This window comes from Pantherophis guttatus, chromosome 5 (genome assembly GCF_059756535.1).
Source record: "Pantherophis guttatus breed Tessera chromosome 5, ASM5975653v1, whole genome shotgun sequence".
In the NCBI taxonomy this organism is placed as follows: Eukaryota; Metazoa; Chordata; class Lepidosauria; order Squamata; family Colubridae; genus Pantherophis; species Pantherophis guttatus.
The window spans coordinates 10249010-10266219 of NC_142067.1; the positions used below are offsets into that span (position 1 = coordinate 10249010).

The following is a 17210-nucleotide window of genomic DNA, read 5'->3' on the forward strand; positions in this document are numbered from 1 at the left end:
GTCTGGTCAAAATCTTGCCAGCTATGGTATTAACACCCATAATAAACATGAAATTATGTGTACAATTTAAATTAAAAGAACTGCTTCTATCTTGGCTACTCCCATCAATGAAATGATGTGGAGGGGCTAACATATTTTCCAACAGACTTCCTTGATCGAATTGAATTTCCTGGATTGTCACCACACATAAACTGGAATTGAAGATAGGATCTCCCATTATTTTAATGAGGAACTTGGATCTTCCAAGACTGTTCAATAGAACACATATGAGAAGAACTCCATAAGAATCTCATAGTGTGAGATTCAAACATTGATGTGTTAAAAAAAAGATATTGTCATGATTCCAAGAATTACACTCAATTTATCAGAAAGTGAAGCTGTATCTCTTCAGCATACTTCCTCATTCATTCATTCATTCTTGCCACCCAATTCAATCAAGCAACTCTGGGTCAGTGGTGGTATTCAGCCAGGTCTATCCAATTCGGGCGAACTGGTAGCGGCGGTGGTGGGAGGCTCCACCCACCCGCCCGTACATCATCACATCCCGTTTGTGACGCTCTGCACATGTGCGGAAGGTCCTGCATGCGCTCACATTTGCGAACCGGTAGCGATGGTAAGTGAATACCACTCCTGCTCTGGGTGGCTTATAACAATTAAACAATTTAAAAGACAGTAAAACAATATTTGTTCTCACTATACCCAAAGCACAAGGACAACCAGCGGTGAAATCCAGCTGGATATATCTGGCTCGTGTGAACCGGTAGCGCCGGAGGTGAGATGCTCCGACCACCCGCCGGGACATCATTACGTCCCGTTTTTGACCTTCTGTGCATGCGCAGAAGAGGCACGCACATAGCACATGTGCGTGTGTGCACACGCTCCCATTCCCGAACCAGTAACAAAGGTAAGTGGATTTAACCGCTGAGGACAACCCATGGAAAATGTGCTGATTTCTCTGGAGAAATTAATATCCCAACACAGTCAGCTGCATATTGCTTTAAGCCAAGGAAAAAAAGAAATGAAAACATTACAGTATTCCTAAAGAATGGCACCTCAACCCCAAATATTGTCATCCAAAATGTCCTTTGTGAAATGAAAAACATCTGTATTTCTTTTGCTACACTTCTTTCTCCTTTAATAAAATGGCCGTTCTATTTTTCTGTTTAGGTAAGGAAATATCTCTGAGAGGGAAGACCCAGAGGGTCACAGGTTGTCCAGTAACGCAATACAATCTGACACAGCATTTATCACAAACGCTCTAGGTAACTACAGAATCTGTAGGTTTAAACACAAGAACAGTTCTACAGATTTTGGGTATTTTTCATGAACACACCTTGAATTGACTTAGGAAATGAACCAGGAATGGGCTTCAGATCCTTTAGCAACAGGTTCGCTGCCCCGTTGCTGGCTGGCCGTAGCCATTGTGGGTGTGGCCTAGTTGGCCGCCTCCACTACGGTGGGGGGGGGGGGCGTTTTTCGCCCTTCCCAGGCTCCAGAGGCTTTCCTCAAGCCTCCGGGAGGGCGAAAACTGCTTCCCCCGGGCTCAAGAGCCCTCTGGAGGCTGGAAACAGGCCCATTTCTGGACTTCCAGAACCTCCGGTAGGCCCGGTTTTTGTGCTCCCAGACCCTCCGCGCAGCCCCTGCTCTTACCTGGAATGATGAAAGGACTGTGTGGAGACTCCTTGGAGGGAAGGGACAGGGAAGGGTGGGGCGGGGAAGGGAGGGGCGTGGTGGGTGTGGCCAGCCAGGGGTGGCATTTGGGATTCACTGAACTCTGGCGATCCTTGGCTAGAGGATAGCCCGAACCCCGCCGAACCCCCAGAAGCCCACCCCTGAAATGAACCAACCAAATAGAATAAGCAATCTTACTTAATCTATCAATCGTAATTTGAAATGGTCACTTCCATCTTCTGTAACTCATTGCAACAGAAACGATTTAAAAGCAGGACCATTGTGTTCATCCAAGAAAAGCTCTTTCGCATGAAGGCAAATGTACGCGTGTCCCAGAATAAATTTGCAGGATTCAATCTGAGTCAGTCCACTGGGACAACAGGTTTAGTCTTTCAAGATTTTGGGCTCATGCGGGAGCCCATTTACAGAGAACTTCACTCTCTCCACAATGTGTGTGCACTAGGTTGATTTGTGTAGTATTTATGCAGTGCCTGGTTGTGAGTGGCTTTTAGTTGTTAATTGGGGTGTTGATGGCTGCCTATTAAGTCATTCGTTGTTGTTTCTTTGTGCTGCCATATTGTTGGCTCTTAAGTACCCAAGTATGTGGCAGCACAGGAAACAATAACCAATGACTTAATAGTGTAGAAAGTTAGCACCCACCCCACTCCTAGAAGAATGAAATATTCTAAGAAATATTAAAAAGGCAGAATATTTCCCCTAAAAGAGAAATAAAAATCTTAAAGGAAACAGAACCAAAAGACCCCAGCTCCCTGCCCCCAGCAGATATTTTGATGCCAACTTATCTACAGACAAAAGACTGGGCCAGTCTATCTACAAAACAAAAGACCTCAACCCCAGGATGATGGGATTATCCTTCAGGGCAAAGCCATTCAGCCACAATAGGAAATTGCCCTTCATTGCATCACCCAGCAAGATTCAACCAAGCCTGGGACACAGACTGCCTACAAAGTTAGCTAAGACCATCCGCCCCCTGGGAGTCTGACAGCCAATAGGATACATTTCTTGCACAGAAACAGGAAGCTCAAAGGCAAGGCCTAAGAGAGGGTATAAATATATATCTCTCTCTCCTCCATGTGTTCAGCTATCTAGAACCTAAAACCCATGTGGTCCTGTTCACCATTAAACCATCTGTCAACTTGCAAAGCTTTCAAGTTGCCATGAGCAGGAGGGAGGGAGAACTGATAGAGCTGATTGATTTCCCTAACTGAAGTTACATTCCATACATTCTTCCTGACCGCAATCAGAAGGAGGGTGTTGGATTTCACAGCCAGCCAAAGTGGTTAATTGGAGAATGTGATTTATGACATGGCCAGGGAGGAGGGGAGAGACAGGGTCATAGGGGAACGTAAATCTACGTGGGATTAGTTTAACTGCATCCGAATATTGCCGAAATGGTGCTTCTAATAAATGACTGTATTTCTTTTGAAGTTCGGCTCATGGCTCATGAATTAATTAGGGCATCTTTCGGAAACTTCACAGACAGTTAGAACTAATCCCACTTCACACCATCTTTCCAAGCAGTCTCCATGTTTCCAGTGTCTTTCTCCCCACTTGGAATTGAACCCAGATGAACATTTCTTCCAACAATTGTAAACTATCAAGATCCCAGTTAACAACCAAAAGCCATACACAACCAGGCACCACATAATGTAAATACTACACACAGAACAGCCCAGTTCCCTCAGGATAGGCCCAGTGGTGGGTTGCCCCCAGCTCGAACCAGTTCGCAAGAACCGGTAGTAAAACTGGCAGGAGGCCCCGCCTACTGCCCCAGATGTTGTCATCAGTGATATCTGCGCATGCGCAGAAGCGCAATCCCGTTGCAAACCAGTAGTAAAGGTAAGTAGAACCCATCCCTGGATGGGCCCCATCATGAATCCAAAAGCTTAGAAGATTAAATCTCTGGTCCCAATGACCGACTCAGATTGAATGCTATGAGATAAGCTCTTTTTCTAATATAAATTAGAAATAATAAATTAGACCTGGATATAACGAACCATTTGGACCACAACTGGACAACGGATTGGCTTTCAGTTACATAAAGCTGTAAGAGTCAGACGACTTACTGGTGCAGGTCTTGTTGAATTTGGGGTTCTCCTGAGGGGACCCCTTCAGGCGGCACTGGAACCGGTGCTGCCAAAATTCCTGAAACCATGGATTTCGCTGGTTGGTTTCTGGCTGAAGCTTCAGGTAATAATCATCAAACCATTTCACACCTGGAGACTGGAGCTTGATTGTTATTCCACCAGCAGCTTCACGTTGGTAGCCATCCGTCACATCATACCTGTCGGCCCAGCCATCACTGCAGAGATTTTAAAAAAATAATAATAAAAGGATAAATGTTTTAGTATGGAGAAGGCTCCTTTGAACCATGAAAGGGAATTACTGGAATATATTCTTGGCAATAACCAGGGGATCTGAAGTTAACCAAGGCTATGGAGCAGACGAAGGCACAGAAGACTCATTCCATTCTTCTTATGCCTAAGTCAGGGGTCAGCAACCTGCTGCTCTGGAGCCGCATGTGGCTCTTTTATCCTTCTGCTGTGGCTTCCTGTTGCTGGTCAGCTCCACAATTGATAGGGCTTTTGGTTAGGACAGGCAGAGGAAAAAGGATGCCACGCTAGGAGGAGACTAAGATGGGGGAAGCGGACTTCCGGTCGGCTCCAGAATTGAACGGGGGATTCCGGTTAGGACCTTTGTGGCTCTTTGAGTATTTAAGGTTGCCGACCCCTGGCCTAAGTGCATGCTTAGGGTTCCTTCAGGTTTAAATTGTTTATGTCTTCATTGGAAGTGAGTTGAGTTTTGGCCTCTTCTCCTGGATAGCAGCTCATATTCCAATTCAGAGGAAGAGTCACCAGCCAAATTAGATCAACCTGTTCTGACCTAGGCTTCCTTAAAAAGCATGAAGCAGAGTCTTGGTCCCGGCAAAACCCCTTTTATTTACACGACTGTGAATTCCTTTCATTCACAGTCAGCAAGGCTTGGCAAACAGTCTTTAAGAGGAATATTTATCAGCACAACCCTTATCTCGCTTGGAAAGCTGCCAGATAACTAGTTTCCAAATGCAGTGTAAGGCAAAAAATTGGCATTGAGTCTCTTAGAGTCACGGACAGAACTTTCCACTCTTGAAACGACCGACCGACTGAATTGTTTCCTGCAAAAGCCCACTCCCTGTTTGCTCCTCTTTTGTTTCCTATGGGAGGGGCCAATCACCTTCAAGGTTGGCTTTACTCCCAAGTCGACCCTGCTTTCTTAGTTGTGCTTGTCTTCTGGCAGCTCTGCGCATGCGCACACTGGGAACAGGCTCCAGCTGTTCCTCTGCCTCACTGCTGTTTAGCTCCCTCTCTGCCTCCGATGGAGAGCCCTTGTCCAAGCTTTCCCTAGCTCTTAGGACTGGCCCATGTTCCTCCCCAATCTCCTCACTATCCGACTCTGCTGCCAGCTCCGGAGGCTGGTGGCGGGCCACAACACAACTAGAAGTATCAGGTGGAAAGCATCAGACTGAAAATTTGGACCTATCTAGAATTGTTTGGAACCTGTGTCAGACATACATACTCCCTGAGGCCCCATACTTCTCAGCAATTATTCCAATTATTAAGGCAACACGCCTAGAATGAATTAAATTAATAATTTGAAATGAAGGCTAGAAGAGTATTCTTATAAGGAACAGGAGCTAATTCATAAGACAGATTTGTTAATTTATTAGTTCTGGATGGTTCCCAGAATGCTGATTATGATTTCTCATGAGATTAAGCATTATGATTGTACAATTTAATATTTTGTAGGAGTTTAATTCCAGGGTCACTCAACATTTTTGCTGTAATTGCTTACGAGGTTATGAGGTTTGTTTTAAATTTTTGATCTGGTGCCACCCATTGGTTGTTTGTTTTTTTGTTTTAACTTCTGGGAATGTGGACCCATTATACTAGTTAAATATATATATGAAATGTTGAACCTTTGCTATGGAATTGACTGAAGCCACCTTGAAATGTCAGTGGTACCCTGATATATTTTCACAAAAAGTCTGTTTTAAAAATGGTTTCGCATCAGCGGTGAAATCCTCTGAAATCTACTACCAGTTCTGTGAGTCTGCTACTGAGTGCGTGCTTTGCGCATGCATGTGCTCTTCGCACACATGTGAGCCTGAGGCACGCCCACGCAGTACTAAAAAACGAACATTTTGAAGCCTTCCGAGTCTGCAAAGGTAAGTAGAACAGTAAGGGGGGGGGAATCCGCTGAGCCATGAAATCAGGAAATCTGACGATTCTAGCTAATATAAATTGCACGTCACAGCTGATCGTTGCTCAGCTGATCGTCGGAAATACCGGTTTGGGCGAACCGGTAGCATTTTTTATTACCGGTTCAAACGAACCGGTCTGAACCAGCAGCATTTCACCGCTGTTTCACGTGTCTTCTGAATTTGCCTAGGTTCTCTTTTTCCTAATATGAAACTCATGTTGCTATAACTCACACGAGCTTGTAGATTGATGAAATAATCTGTGAGATAATTTCTTGGAATATTATAAATTTGCAGATTAAGATGCTCTTAAAAACCTATTTGGAAGCTCAAACTTTTTAGTAGCGGAGAATACATGTAGCTCAGGTTGAATTGTTGGGTTCTTGGCAAGCTTTTTTTTTTTTTTTTCTTGCAGATATTTCATTTCCAGGCTAGGTTGCCCGGGGCAGCCCAATGTATCCCACAGGAACTGGAATTTTAGCTAGTGTGGTTTTGCTGAATGACCAACAATATACTTCCTTCAAAGTCACGCCCCTATTTTTAACATAAAACCCTTGGTTATTGATTCACTTTAGAGCCAAATTCAAAGTTTTGGTTTCGTACTATAATATTTTTTTTTTATTATTTGATTTATATGCCGCCCTTCTCCGGAGACTCAGGGCGGCTTACAATGTGCTCAGCAATAGCCTTCATCCTTTTGTATATTTTATACAAAGTCAGCTTATTGCCCACACAACTGGGTCCTCAATTTACCTACCTTAGAAAGGATGGAAGGCTGAGTCAACCTTGAGCCTTGGCGAGATTTGAACCTGCAGTAATTGCAGGCAGCTGGTCTTAATAACCAGCTTAATAACAGGGTGCCTTAGACCACTGCACTACCAAGGCTCATTTTGCATGTTTTAAGTCCGTGATGGCGAACCTATGGCACGCAGAGCCCTCTCTGTCCCCAGCTGCTCTTCTGGTTTCCGGTATGCACAGCCAGCTGGGCTTGGCGGGTGCCGGAGAGGAAAACGGCTTGAAAATGGCTCGGAAAATGGCTGTTTTTCAGGACATTTTTGGGCTGTTTTTCAGGCTATTTTCAGCTACTTTTTCATGCTGTTTTTCAAAAAACAGCCCAAAAACCGGCGCAAAAAACGGCCTGAAAATGGACCGAAAAACAGCCAAAATACAGGCATGCATGCATGCCAGACAGGTGGTCAGGTTTCTGGTGCTCCAGTGCACGCACATACACACATGTTCCGGTTTGGGCACTTGGTGCCGAAAAGGTGTTTTAAGTTATTTTTAAGGACTGTCTCCTGTAATAACCTGTCTGAACCTGAAGATTATTCAGCAAAGGGAAAGGGTGGGGCACTTTAGTTATGGAATTGTCTCTCCAAAAATACACTCTTCTTCCTTGACCATATTATCTCCCATCTTCTCCACACCTACAGTTTTCAGATGTATGGAAATTACAATTTCCAAAATGTCCAGCCCATCTGGCCGTCATTCAGTTACTGGTTGAAGATGTTTAGGCCACACTTAAAGCACTGGAAATTATAGCTTTTAGTATGGTTTACCTGAATCAGTATTGTCTTATTTCTTTATTGAATTTAAATGTCTTTTGGGGTGTTTTTATTGTTTTTTTTTTCATTTTGTGTTGAAAATCACCTTTGAATTAATATTAGCAAGAGCTAGACCATGTCAGAGACAGAGAGAGAGAGAGAGAGAGACAGACAGACAGACACACACACACACACACACACACACACAGAGAGAGAGAGAGAGAGAGAGAGAGAGAGGAATGATGAAAGGAAGGAAGGCAGGAGGGATGGAGGGAAGGAGGGGGAAGGGGAGGAGAGGAGAGGAGAGGAAAGGAAGGGAAGGGGAAGGAAAAGGAAAAGGAAAAGGAAAAGGAAAAGGAAAAGGAAAAGGAAGGGAAGGGAAGGAAAGGAAAGGAAAAAGGAAAGGAAAGGAAAGGAAAGGAAAAGAAAAGAAAAAAGAAAAGAAAAGATAAAAGGAAAGGAAAGAAAAGGAAGACAGAAAAAGAGAGCTAGAGAGAGAGAGAGTAATAGGGGGAAAAGAAGAAAGAGAAGAGACAATGTGTAAGGGGAAAAAAAAAAAGAAAATATGCCCTTTAAATATTTCTGCCTTTGGTCTTATTCACCACTGGAATCTGTCTTTTCTCAAATTGTCACAAAAGCTGGATCCTAAAAAGGCAGGGAGACATGAGAGAAAGAAGATTGGTTCCCATGTCTGGTTTAGCAGCCGTTCCTTCAATTTGTTCTTATATACTTCCTCCCTGGCACAGGCAATCCTTTTTATGGATAAATTACTGTACGGCTCAATTTTCCGTGAGCTTCAGCTGAAAGTTCTGCAGCCGAACCTTCATTGAAATTCCTGGCTGATTCCCCCACACAAATAAGACGAAATGAAGAAAGAGGGATTACTTCACCCACCAGTGAGAAATCCTGGAATTACTGGAAGACAACTTCGTCCAATGATGCAACTGGTTTATTGCAGGATGAAAATAATGTAACAGAGCAACTATTTGTCCAAAGTTCTGACAGTTTATTGGGGCAGTAAAAACAAGGGCAGGAAATGAGTTACATCAGCTTCAAACGTCTATGGAGATTTTCATCCAGGTCATGGTTGTCCCAAAGGTGCTTTTTCAAGAGGCAATTGGTCTTTCTTGTTATTCTTTGAAGATGTTTTGCTTCTCATCCAAGAAGCTTCTTCAGCTCTGATAGGATAGTGGGGAATGGAAGGGTTTATATTCCTTGCAGACAGCTGGTCATTTGCATCCTTTTGGAGAGTAGTTGAGGCCACTTGGACCAAACTTTTTAAACAGGGGGCTAATTCACGGTTCCTCAGACTGTTGTGGGGGGCCGGACCGGCTGGGTTGGTGGGGCTAGGTGGTCATGTGACTGGGGGGGCATGGCTAGGTGGGCATGTGACTATGTGGCCTTGGCCAATTTAGCAATCCATTGAACAATACACACAAATTAAACTTTAATTTGTTTTGCTCCTGGGGGTATTTTATTTGCTTTTGTTTGCATGTTGCTCTTTTGGTTGGCTTTTCTTTTTACTAGATCGTTTTTTAAGTTGTTTAGGAGTCTAGTGGTCCACTTCAGGAAACTCAGTTTTGCAGCAATTCTTCTCAGCCCCAAGGAGCTTACAATCAGCAAGCCTCTTTCTTTCTTTCTCTCTCTCTCTCTCTCTCTCTCTTTTTTAAATTTGATTTATATGTCGCCCTTCTCTGGAGACTCAGGGCGGCTTACAATGTGCTAAGCAAAAGCCTTCATACTTTTGTATATTTTATACAAAGTCAGCTTATTGCCCCCACAAACTGGGTCCTCAATTTACCTACCTTAGAAAGGATGGAAGGCTGAGTCAACCTTGAGCCTGGGGAGATTCAAACTTACTTTAATTGCAGACAGCTGGTGTTAAATTACAGTGCTTTAGTCTGCAGAGCTATCCAGGCTCTCTCTCTCTCTCTCTCTCTCTCTCTCTCTCTCTCTCTCTCTCTCTCTCTCTCTCTCTCTCTCTCTCTCTCTCTGGCCTGTTTTTGGCCTCCCTCACCTCCAGTAGCACTCTGCCAGCCAAAAATGTTGGCCTTACTTTCCAGTTCCAGCCCACGGGGCTCGCAAAGGTAAATCCTGCACTTGGCTGAAGGGTGGGGGCTGGCGGAGCGATGTGAGCAGAGTAGCCTCGTGGTCCTGCACGGGCCAGATTAATGGCTTCGGCGGGCCATATCCAGCCTGTGGGCTGTAGTTTGAGAACCCCTGAGTTGGACATTTATCTGTGTCCTCAGGGTCACTAGAGTAGTGCAACCCATCCATTTGCTGCATACCACTGATTTGAAAGAGGGGTCAAAGAGGCCATTTTAAGATTGAACATCCCGCTCTCAACAGAGAGAGAGAGACAGGACACCATTTATCTCCTATTCACATCACAGTCCTTTCAAAAGTTTTACACCTATTTGTACTACTCGGGTGAACCTGAGGACCAGGGGTGGGTTCTAAATTTTTTACTACTGGTTCTGTGGGCGTGGCTTATTTTGTGAGTGTGGCTTGGAGGTCATGTGACTAGGTGGGCGTGGCTAGCTGGTCAGAGTCATTTCTGGAAGGTCCTCACACTTACGACCAATCCTCGCACTTACGACCCAACTCATTTGTTTGCTTTTAACACTGATCAACTGTAGGGTGGCCCTTTGAAGCCCCACGGCAAGAGTTTAAACAGTTTTTTTCCCTCTAGTCATCAGCTGGGACTCAGGAGGCAGCAATAGATTGGGGGTGGGACCAAATAAAAGGTAAGAATAATGTGGGGGGGGTTGGGGGTGGGAGGGCGGGGGGGGAGAACTGGTTCGGTGATGTCATATCGTCACCGCTACCGGCTCGGCTGAACCGGACCGAACCGGGAGGAACCCACCACTGTTGAGGACACAGATAAACCTCCAAGTGGCCTCAACGACTCTCTAAAGGGATGCAAATGACCAGCTGTCTGCAAGGAATATAAATCCTTCCATTCCCCACCATCCAGTCAGAGCTGAAGAAGCTTCTTGGTTGAGAAGCAAAAGGTCTTCAAAAAACCCCCAGAAAGTCCAGTTGCCTCTTGAATGATCACCTTTGGGACTATCAACTCCAAAGTCTATCTGGAGGCAGCGGCTAGAGGGAATTTTGGATTTCATGGATATGGAAAAACATAGAGGACACTTTTGGCCACTACCAACATCACAACTCCTTTCAATTGGCATACAGGTAGTCCCCGATTTATGACCACAACTGAGCCCAAAATTTCTGCTATTAAGGGAGCCATTTGGTAAGTGAGTTTTGTCCCATTGGATCTTCTTTCTTGCCACAGTTGTTAAGTAAATCACTGCCATTGATAAGTTAGTAACCCAGTTGTTAAGTGAATCTGGCTTCCCCATTGACTTTGCTTTTCAGAAGATCATAAAAGGTGATCGCGTGACGATGGGATATTGCAACCATCATAAATATGAACCAGTTGCCAAGCATTTGAATTAGGATCAGATGGTCATGGGGATGCTGCAAAGGTCATAACTGTGAAAAACGGTCATAAGTTACATTTCCCAGTGCGGTTCTAACTTTGAATGGTCACTAAACAACCTGTTGTAAGTAATGTGGAGAACTTGCAACCATAGCTAGGTTTCCTAAGGTTATGTGCCTAGACTGAGTGTCAGCAACCTGTGGCTCTGGAGCTGCATGCGGTTCTTTGAGCCCTCTGCTGTGGCTCCTTGTCAGGTGATCCCACCACTGGCTGGCTCCACCCCTCGCTCTCTCCTCCCAGTCACTCCTAGCCTGATCTGAGAAGCTAAGGGTGAGGGCAGGGGATGGAGAAGCAACAGGGGCAGAGTCAGAGAGATACAGAGAGAAGGGGAGAGAGAGAGGGAGAGAGAGGAGAGGGAGGGAGGGAGAGAGAGATCTCACCTTACCACCTTTAAAGTGCTCCATGTCATAGGACCTGGGTATTTGTGGGACCGCCTTCTGCCGCCGATAGCCTCCCACCGACCAGTACGCTCCCACAGAGAGGGACTCCTCAGGGTGCCGTCAGCCAGGCAATGTCGGCTGGTGACCCCCAGGGGGAGGGCCTTCTCTGTGGCAGCTCCTGCCCTCTGGAACGATTTGCCCCCGGAGATAAGAAGGATATCAGATCTTTTCCATCAAGCAGGGCTGGCGTGAACCCCCCCCCCTTTTTTTTTAGTTTTTTAGCTTTTTAGCTTTTAATCTGTCAATGGGTTTCAATTCGAATTGTTTTTAATTTGGGCCAAAGTATGTAATTCTTTTAATAATTTTAAATTTTGTATTGCTATGTGTTTTAATTCTGGCTGCGCACTGCCCTGAGTCCACTAGGAGAAGGGCGGTATACAAATTGAATAAAACTAAAACTAAAAGGGTTTTGTGGTTTCTCGGTGTTTTTTAACAACTGGTTCTCTGCCCTAATGACCAGTTGGGTAAGCGTGGCTAGGGGGTAATGTGACTGGTGGAAATGAATGGCCATGCCCACTCAGGTTTTATGGCTCACTGTGTTTTTTTTAATGTGGGAAATGCGTCCAAATGGCTCTTTGAGTGTTTAAGGTTGCAGACCCCTAACCTAGACAAAATGTTTAGGATCCTAGCTATTTTTTGTTTTTGTTGTTGAGCAAAGACTCAACCTTCTTGTGAACATTGGAATAAGTAGGCATGACTAGATGGTGTGCTTCATGGGAACATGATCACTATCTGAATGTTTTAACTATAAGCTGAGCCTATTTGTAAAATCTATACTGATCCCTATACTTGGCAAGAGCATGACTCAAGATGGTGAAAATTGTGATTTTTAGAACAACCCAACTGGCATAGACAGGATCAAGGAGGACTACCTTATACAGAATGCAAGTAAGAAACTGATGATGAGGATGGCCATGAAGATGAAGATGGAGTTGATGAGTGAAGGCCAGGATGAGGATGATTACTACAGCTTGTTCCAGTTGTGTACGCTGATTCTTCCGGGGATCACTGTAGTACAAAAAAATAGCATTTCAACACAAGCACTGTTCACAACCATACCATAATGAGGCTCCACGTGGGTAGAGTCAACACTTCTAGTAGTGCAACCTAGCCCCAATCTGGCAACCTCAAGATGTGTTGGGAAAGTTAGGATGGGAAAATTAAGGTCCTGGACATAAATTTGAACTTCTATCCTCAAAACGATGCTATAGGGCACTGCACACCAGAACAACTAGACACAAGAACAGTTTTTTCCCGAACGCCATCACTCTGCTTAACAACTAATTCCCACAACACTGTCAAATAATTTACTAAGACTGTATTACTATTATTCTTCTCTTCCTTACTAGTATCTATCTCTTCCTATTTATTACTATAACCATGTCGCTTATATATCTCAATTTATATTGATTTTATTTGTTTCCTAGTACGATTTGATAGCTTATTAGTAACCTTGACTATCACTAAGTGTTGTAACTTTTTATTCTTGATGAATGTATTTTATTCTCCTTACGTACACTGAGAGCCTATGCCCCTAAGACAAATTGTTTGTGTGTCCAATCACACTTGGCCAATAAAGAATTCTATTCTATTCTATTCTATTCTATTCTATTCTATTCTATTCTATTCTATTCTATTCTATTCTATTCTATTCTAGCTAAGATTTAGCATATCTGATGGTTCCCAGATTGGGTTAAAAAGGTAAAGGTTTCCCCTCTCCAATCATGTCTGACTCTAGGGGGCAGTGCTCAGCTCTGTTTCTTAGCCGAGGGAGCCAGCTTTTTCTGAAGACACTTCCATAGTCATGTGACTAGCATGACTATCACCGCGGAGTATGGAACACTGTTACTTTCCCACCAAAATGGTACCTATTTATCTACTTGCATTTGCATGCTTTCGAACTGCTACGTAGACAGGAGCTGGAGCAAATAACAGGAACTCACCCCATCATGCAGTGCTTGGGTCTTGAACTAGGGCCTTTAACTGCTAATCGATCACACTCATTCATAGGCGACACTTGTGTGTCATGAAATTACACTTGAACAGAACACAAATGGACTCACCAAATTGTCCATTCTGTTTTTGGGCAGAAAACGAACGAACTTTTGCATTAGTCTTTTTTTCTTTTAAAGGAAGAGGAGAAATTCTCCAGTTGCTGCTTGGGAGTGAGGTTCATCATTTAAAGTGGCCATAAATCAATTGTTTTCCCACTGACTTCCGCTGCCCCCCCTGTTGCTAGTGTAGCAATTGCAAAAGATCATTTTATTATTATTTATCGTTTTACATATAATCATTTCCATTCTCTCCTGGGCTACAAACAAAGTATTATTCTGGGATATTGTAGAAGAAAATGACTATCTGTCAGAAAAAGATGATGGAGAATAAATAGAGAGCCTCAAGAGGCTTCTTTTGGGAGGGGAATAAGGAGGAGAAAAATAAACATTTGGGCATTTTTAAAAAGGAAAAGGAAAAAAAGAATGAGAAAAAAATCAATTGCAACTCAGCTTTAATTGTGGAAAATGTCAGATGCAGAGGCAAGGAAATGGAAGACAATCACTAATGGAACAATATGAATTTTCAATAGATCCTTTGGATAAGACGTTTGCTCATTAAAATGCTGATAGATTAAAAGATTAATGGATTGACTGACAAGACAGATATGATTTTTAATGGAATGCTGAGGGTAGCTAAGCAATATTGAATTAAATCATGACAATGAACTAACATTGTTAACCACAGAATCCTAATAACAATTGCTGGCAGTGATATTGTAAAAATCAAAATGGTGCTCATGATTGTAACATTGAGAACTTTTTTCCCATTGTACTCAACTGAACTGGTGAAGCATTAGAGTTACAGTGGAGGCAAATAATTAAAGTTTCTCCCATGTCGATGTCCTGAGTGGGTTGCTTCCAACCAACCATCTATTTGTGTTTATATAATTAAAAGAGCCATGCAATAATTAAATCAATATCAAGTCCAACAATTACAAGGAAAAAAAGTGCAACATCTTCAGGCTATTAGTGTTGGATCCTTGCCTGAGTGGCACGGTGGCTTAGAGGTGGAGATACTCGCCTCACAATCAAGAGGCTGTGAGTTCGATCCTAGGCAGTGGCAGATGTTTCTCTATCTGGGTGCAAAGAGTAAAATATCTGCTGTGAACGCTGCCTAGGCGTCAGGAAGGGCATCCAGTCAGCAAATGCTCAGCTCCATTTAGCCACCCTGACTCCATCTTGCCTCCACCCCGAAGGGGGTGATACAAGGGATTTACAGGGTCATAAACAGAAAGAGAATGTTGAACCTTTGTTTCGAAATCTCGAAATTCAAATAGCAGTATCTCCCACAATGTAAAATATGGAGGTCTGCTTCTTCATCACACATAAAGGTCTTCCTTTCTTTTATATTTTTATTTGTATTTTATATCATCGTCACTTTCCTGTACTGTGAAAATATAACCACTTGTGATAGGTAATATCTCATGCCCTCGTCACCTCTCGCCTGGACTACTGCAACACTCTCTACATGGGGCTCCCCTTGAAGAGCACCCGGAGGCTCCAACTGGTCCAGAATGTGGCCGTGCGGGTAGTCATGGGAGCCACATGGCGCTCCCATACAACACCTCTCCTGCGTGAGCTGCACTGGCTCCCAGTGGTCTTCCGGGTGCGCTTCAAGGTGTTGGTTATCACCTTTAAAGCACTCCATGGCACAGGACCTAGTTATCTTCGAGACCGCCTGCTGCTACCGACAGCCTCCCATCGACCTGTGCACTCCCACAGAGAGGGCCTCCTCGAGGTGCCATCAGCCAAACAATGTAGGCTGGCGACCTCCAGGGGGAGGGCCTTCTCTGTCGGGGCACCTACCCTCTGGAATCAGCTGCCCCCAGAGATAAGGAAAATCCAAGACCTCGGTGCCTTCCGCCGTGCCCTTAAAACCTTCTTTTTCCAGCAAGCCAGGCTGGCCTAACACTTTTTAAAATGTTTTTAATTGTCTGTTATTGTTTTTAATCATGGGGCCAAATTTATATATATCTTTTTAATTGTATTTTAATGTTTGTAGTTTATGTTTTTATTTGGCTGTTCACCACCCTGAGTTCCCAGGGAGAAGGGCAGTATACAAATTTAAAAATAAATAAATAAATAAATAAATAAATAAATAAATAAATAAATAAATAAATAAATAAATAATATGAACTATGCAATTTGCCATATGTGTCAGGTGCAAAGACTCAGGACCACATGTTAAGTTCCAGTTAAGTTGATTTATCACTGATGCCTATACACAAGGATCTAGTCAACTAACAGTCAATGCTAAATTTGCCCTAGATAAGAGTTAACAGAATTCAAGAGGGGTTGGACTTAGAGTATTTGTGGAAACATAATAACGCAGCGGCTCAGCGGCTAAGATGCTGAGCTTGTTGATCAAAAGGTCGGCAGCTCAGCGGTTCGAAACCCTAGTGCCGCGTAACAGGGTGAGCTCCCATTACTTGTCTCAGCTTCTGCCAACCTAGCAGTTCGAAAGCACGTAAAAAATGCAAGTAGAAAAATAGGGACCATCTTTGGTGGGAAGGTAACAGCGTTCTGTGTCCCTTTGGCATTTAGTCATGCCATCCACATGACCACAGAGATGTCTTTGGACAGCGCTGGCTCTTCGGTTTTGAAACGGAGATGAGCACCCGGCCCCTAGAGTCGGGAACGACTATATGTGCGAGGGAATCTTTACTTTTACCTTTAATGACTCCAGGCTGATTACTCATTTGACTCCACCCTCAGGCTCTCCCTGTCCTTTGCCTGCAACATGTTATGTACTGTATCTGGGACTATTGAACTCAATGGGATATAGCTTACAGTGCATTCTTAGTTTCTGTATAATCGTTATGCTTCTCATTGCGGGCTGTAGGTTTTTTGCTTTGTTTCTCTTTCATTTGATCATAAACAGAAGCATAAGGCCTTATGCTGGAATGGAAATAATGGGACTAAATTAATCATCTGAGTTTGAATTAACAATAGTCAGTGGTGGAATGCTGCTGGTTTAACAACTGGTTTGGTGAGCACGCGCTTTGTGCTGAAAATGGAGCATTTAGAAGCTCAGCTGCTTACCTTCCAAGTCAGCAATGGTAAGTAGAACAGCGAGGTAAGAAAATAAGCTGTGCCGCATGAATGAGTTGAGCTAGAAAGCAGGAAATAAAGGACAGGATAGGGTGGAGGCGGGTGGGCAGGGCCAGCTGATCATCAGAGCTACCGGTTCACCTGAACCGGTCCAAACCGGCTGAATTCCACCTCTGACAATAGTACAATTGAGAACTTTCAGAGAAAAAGGAAGGGCAGAACATAGTTATATACCTATATATGTATATATACAATATGTGTGTATGTGTGTGTGCATATGTATATGTGTGTGTATGTGTGTGTGTGTGCTTCACTTCCTAGCACTTCCTGTAACAATCATGCTGGCTGATGCACAGAAGTCCAAACAATTGGGAAGCATGAGCATCTGTTGGCCAATAGCAACATCTGCACCATGATGTCATCATGCATCAATTCTGCCACTTATATACGTTCATAAGACATCAGGCCATAAGTACCTAATGGCAGAATCTATGTGATGAAGTAATTATCACTCTGGTGGCGCAGTGGTTAGAATGCAGTATTGCAGGCAAACTCTGCCCACAGCCTGGTTCGATCTTGACTGGTTCAAGGTGGACTCAGCCTTCCATCCTTCCGAGGTCGGTAAAATGAGGGAACCCAGATTGTTGGGGGCAATAGGCTGACATTGTAAACCACTCAGAGAGTGCTGTA

At 43.8% G+C, this 17210-nt stretch overlaps 1 protein-coding gene across 2 annotated transcripts in view; it reads right to left on the reverse strand.

Annotated features, from left to right (window-relative positions):
• Positions 1–17210, reverse strand: part of GRM5 (glutamate metabotropic receptor 5) — a 307982-nt gene that overhangs the window by 97508 nt on the left and 193264 nt on the right. For both annotated transcript variants that reach the window (XM_034407980.3, XM_034407913.3), the window contains exon 4: positions 3759–3994. In XM_034407980.3, the coding sequence (XP_034263871.2) occupies positions 3759–3994 (236 nt within the window). The remainder of the gene's footprint in view (positions 1–3758; positions 3995–17210) is intronic.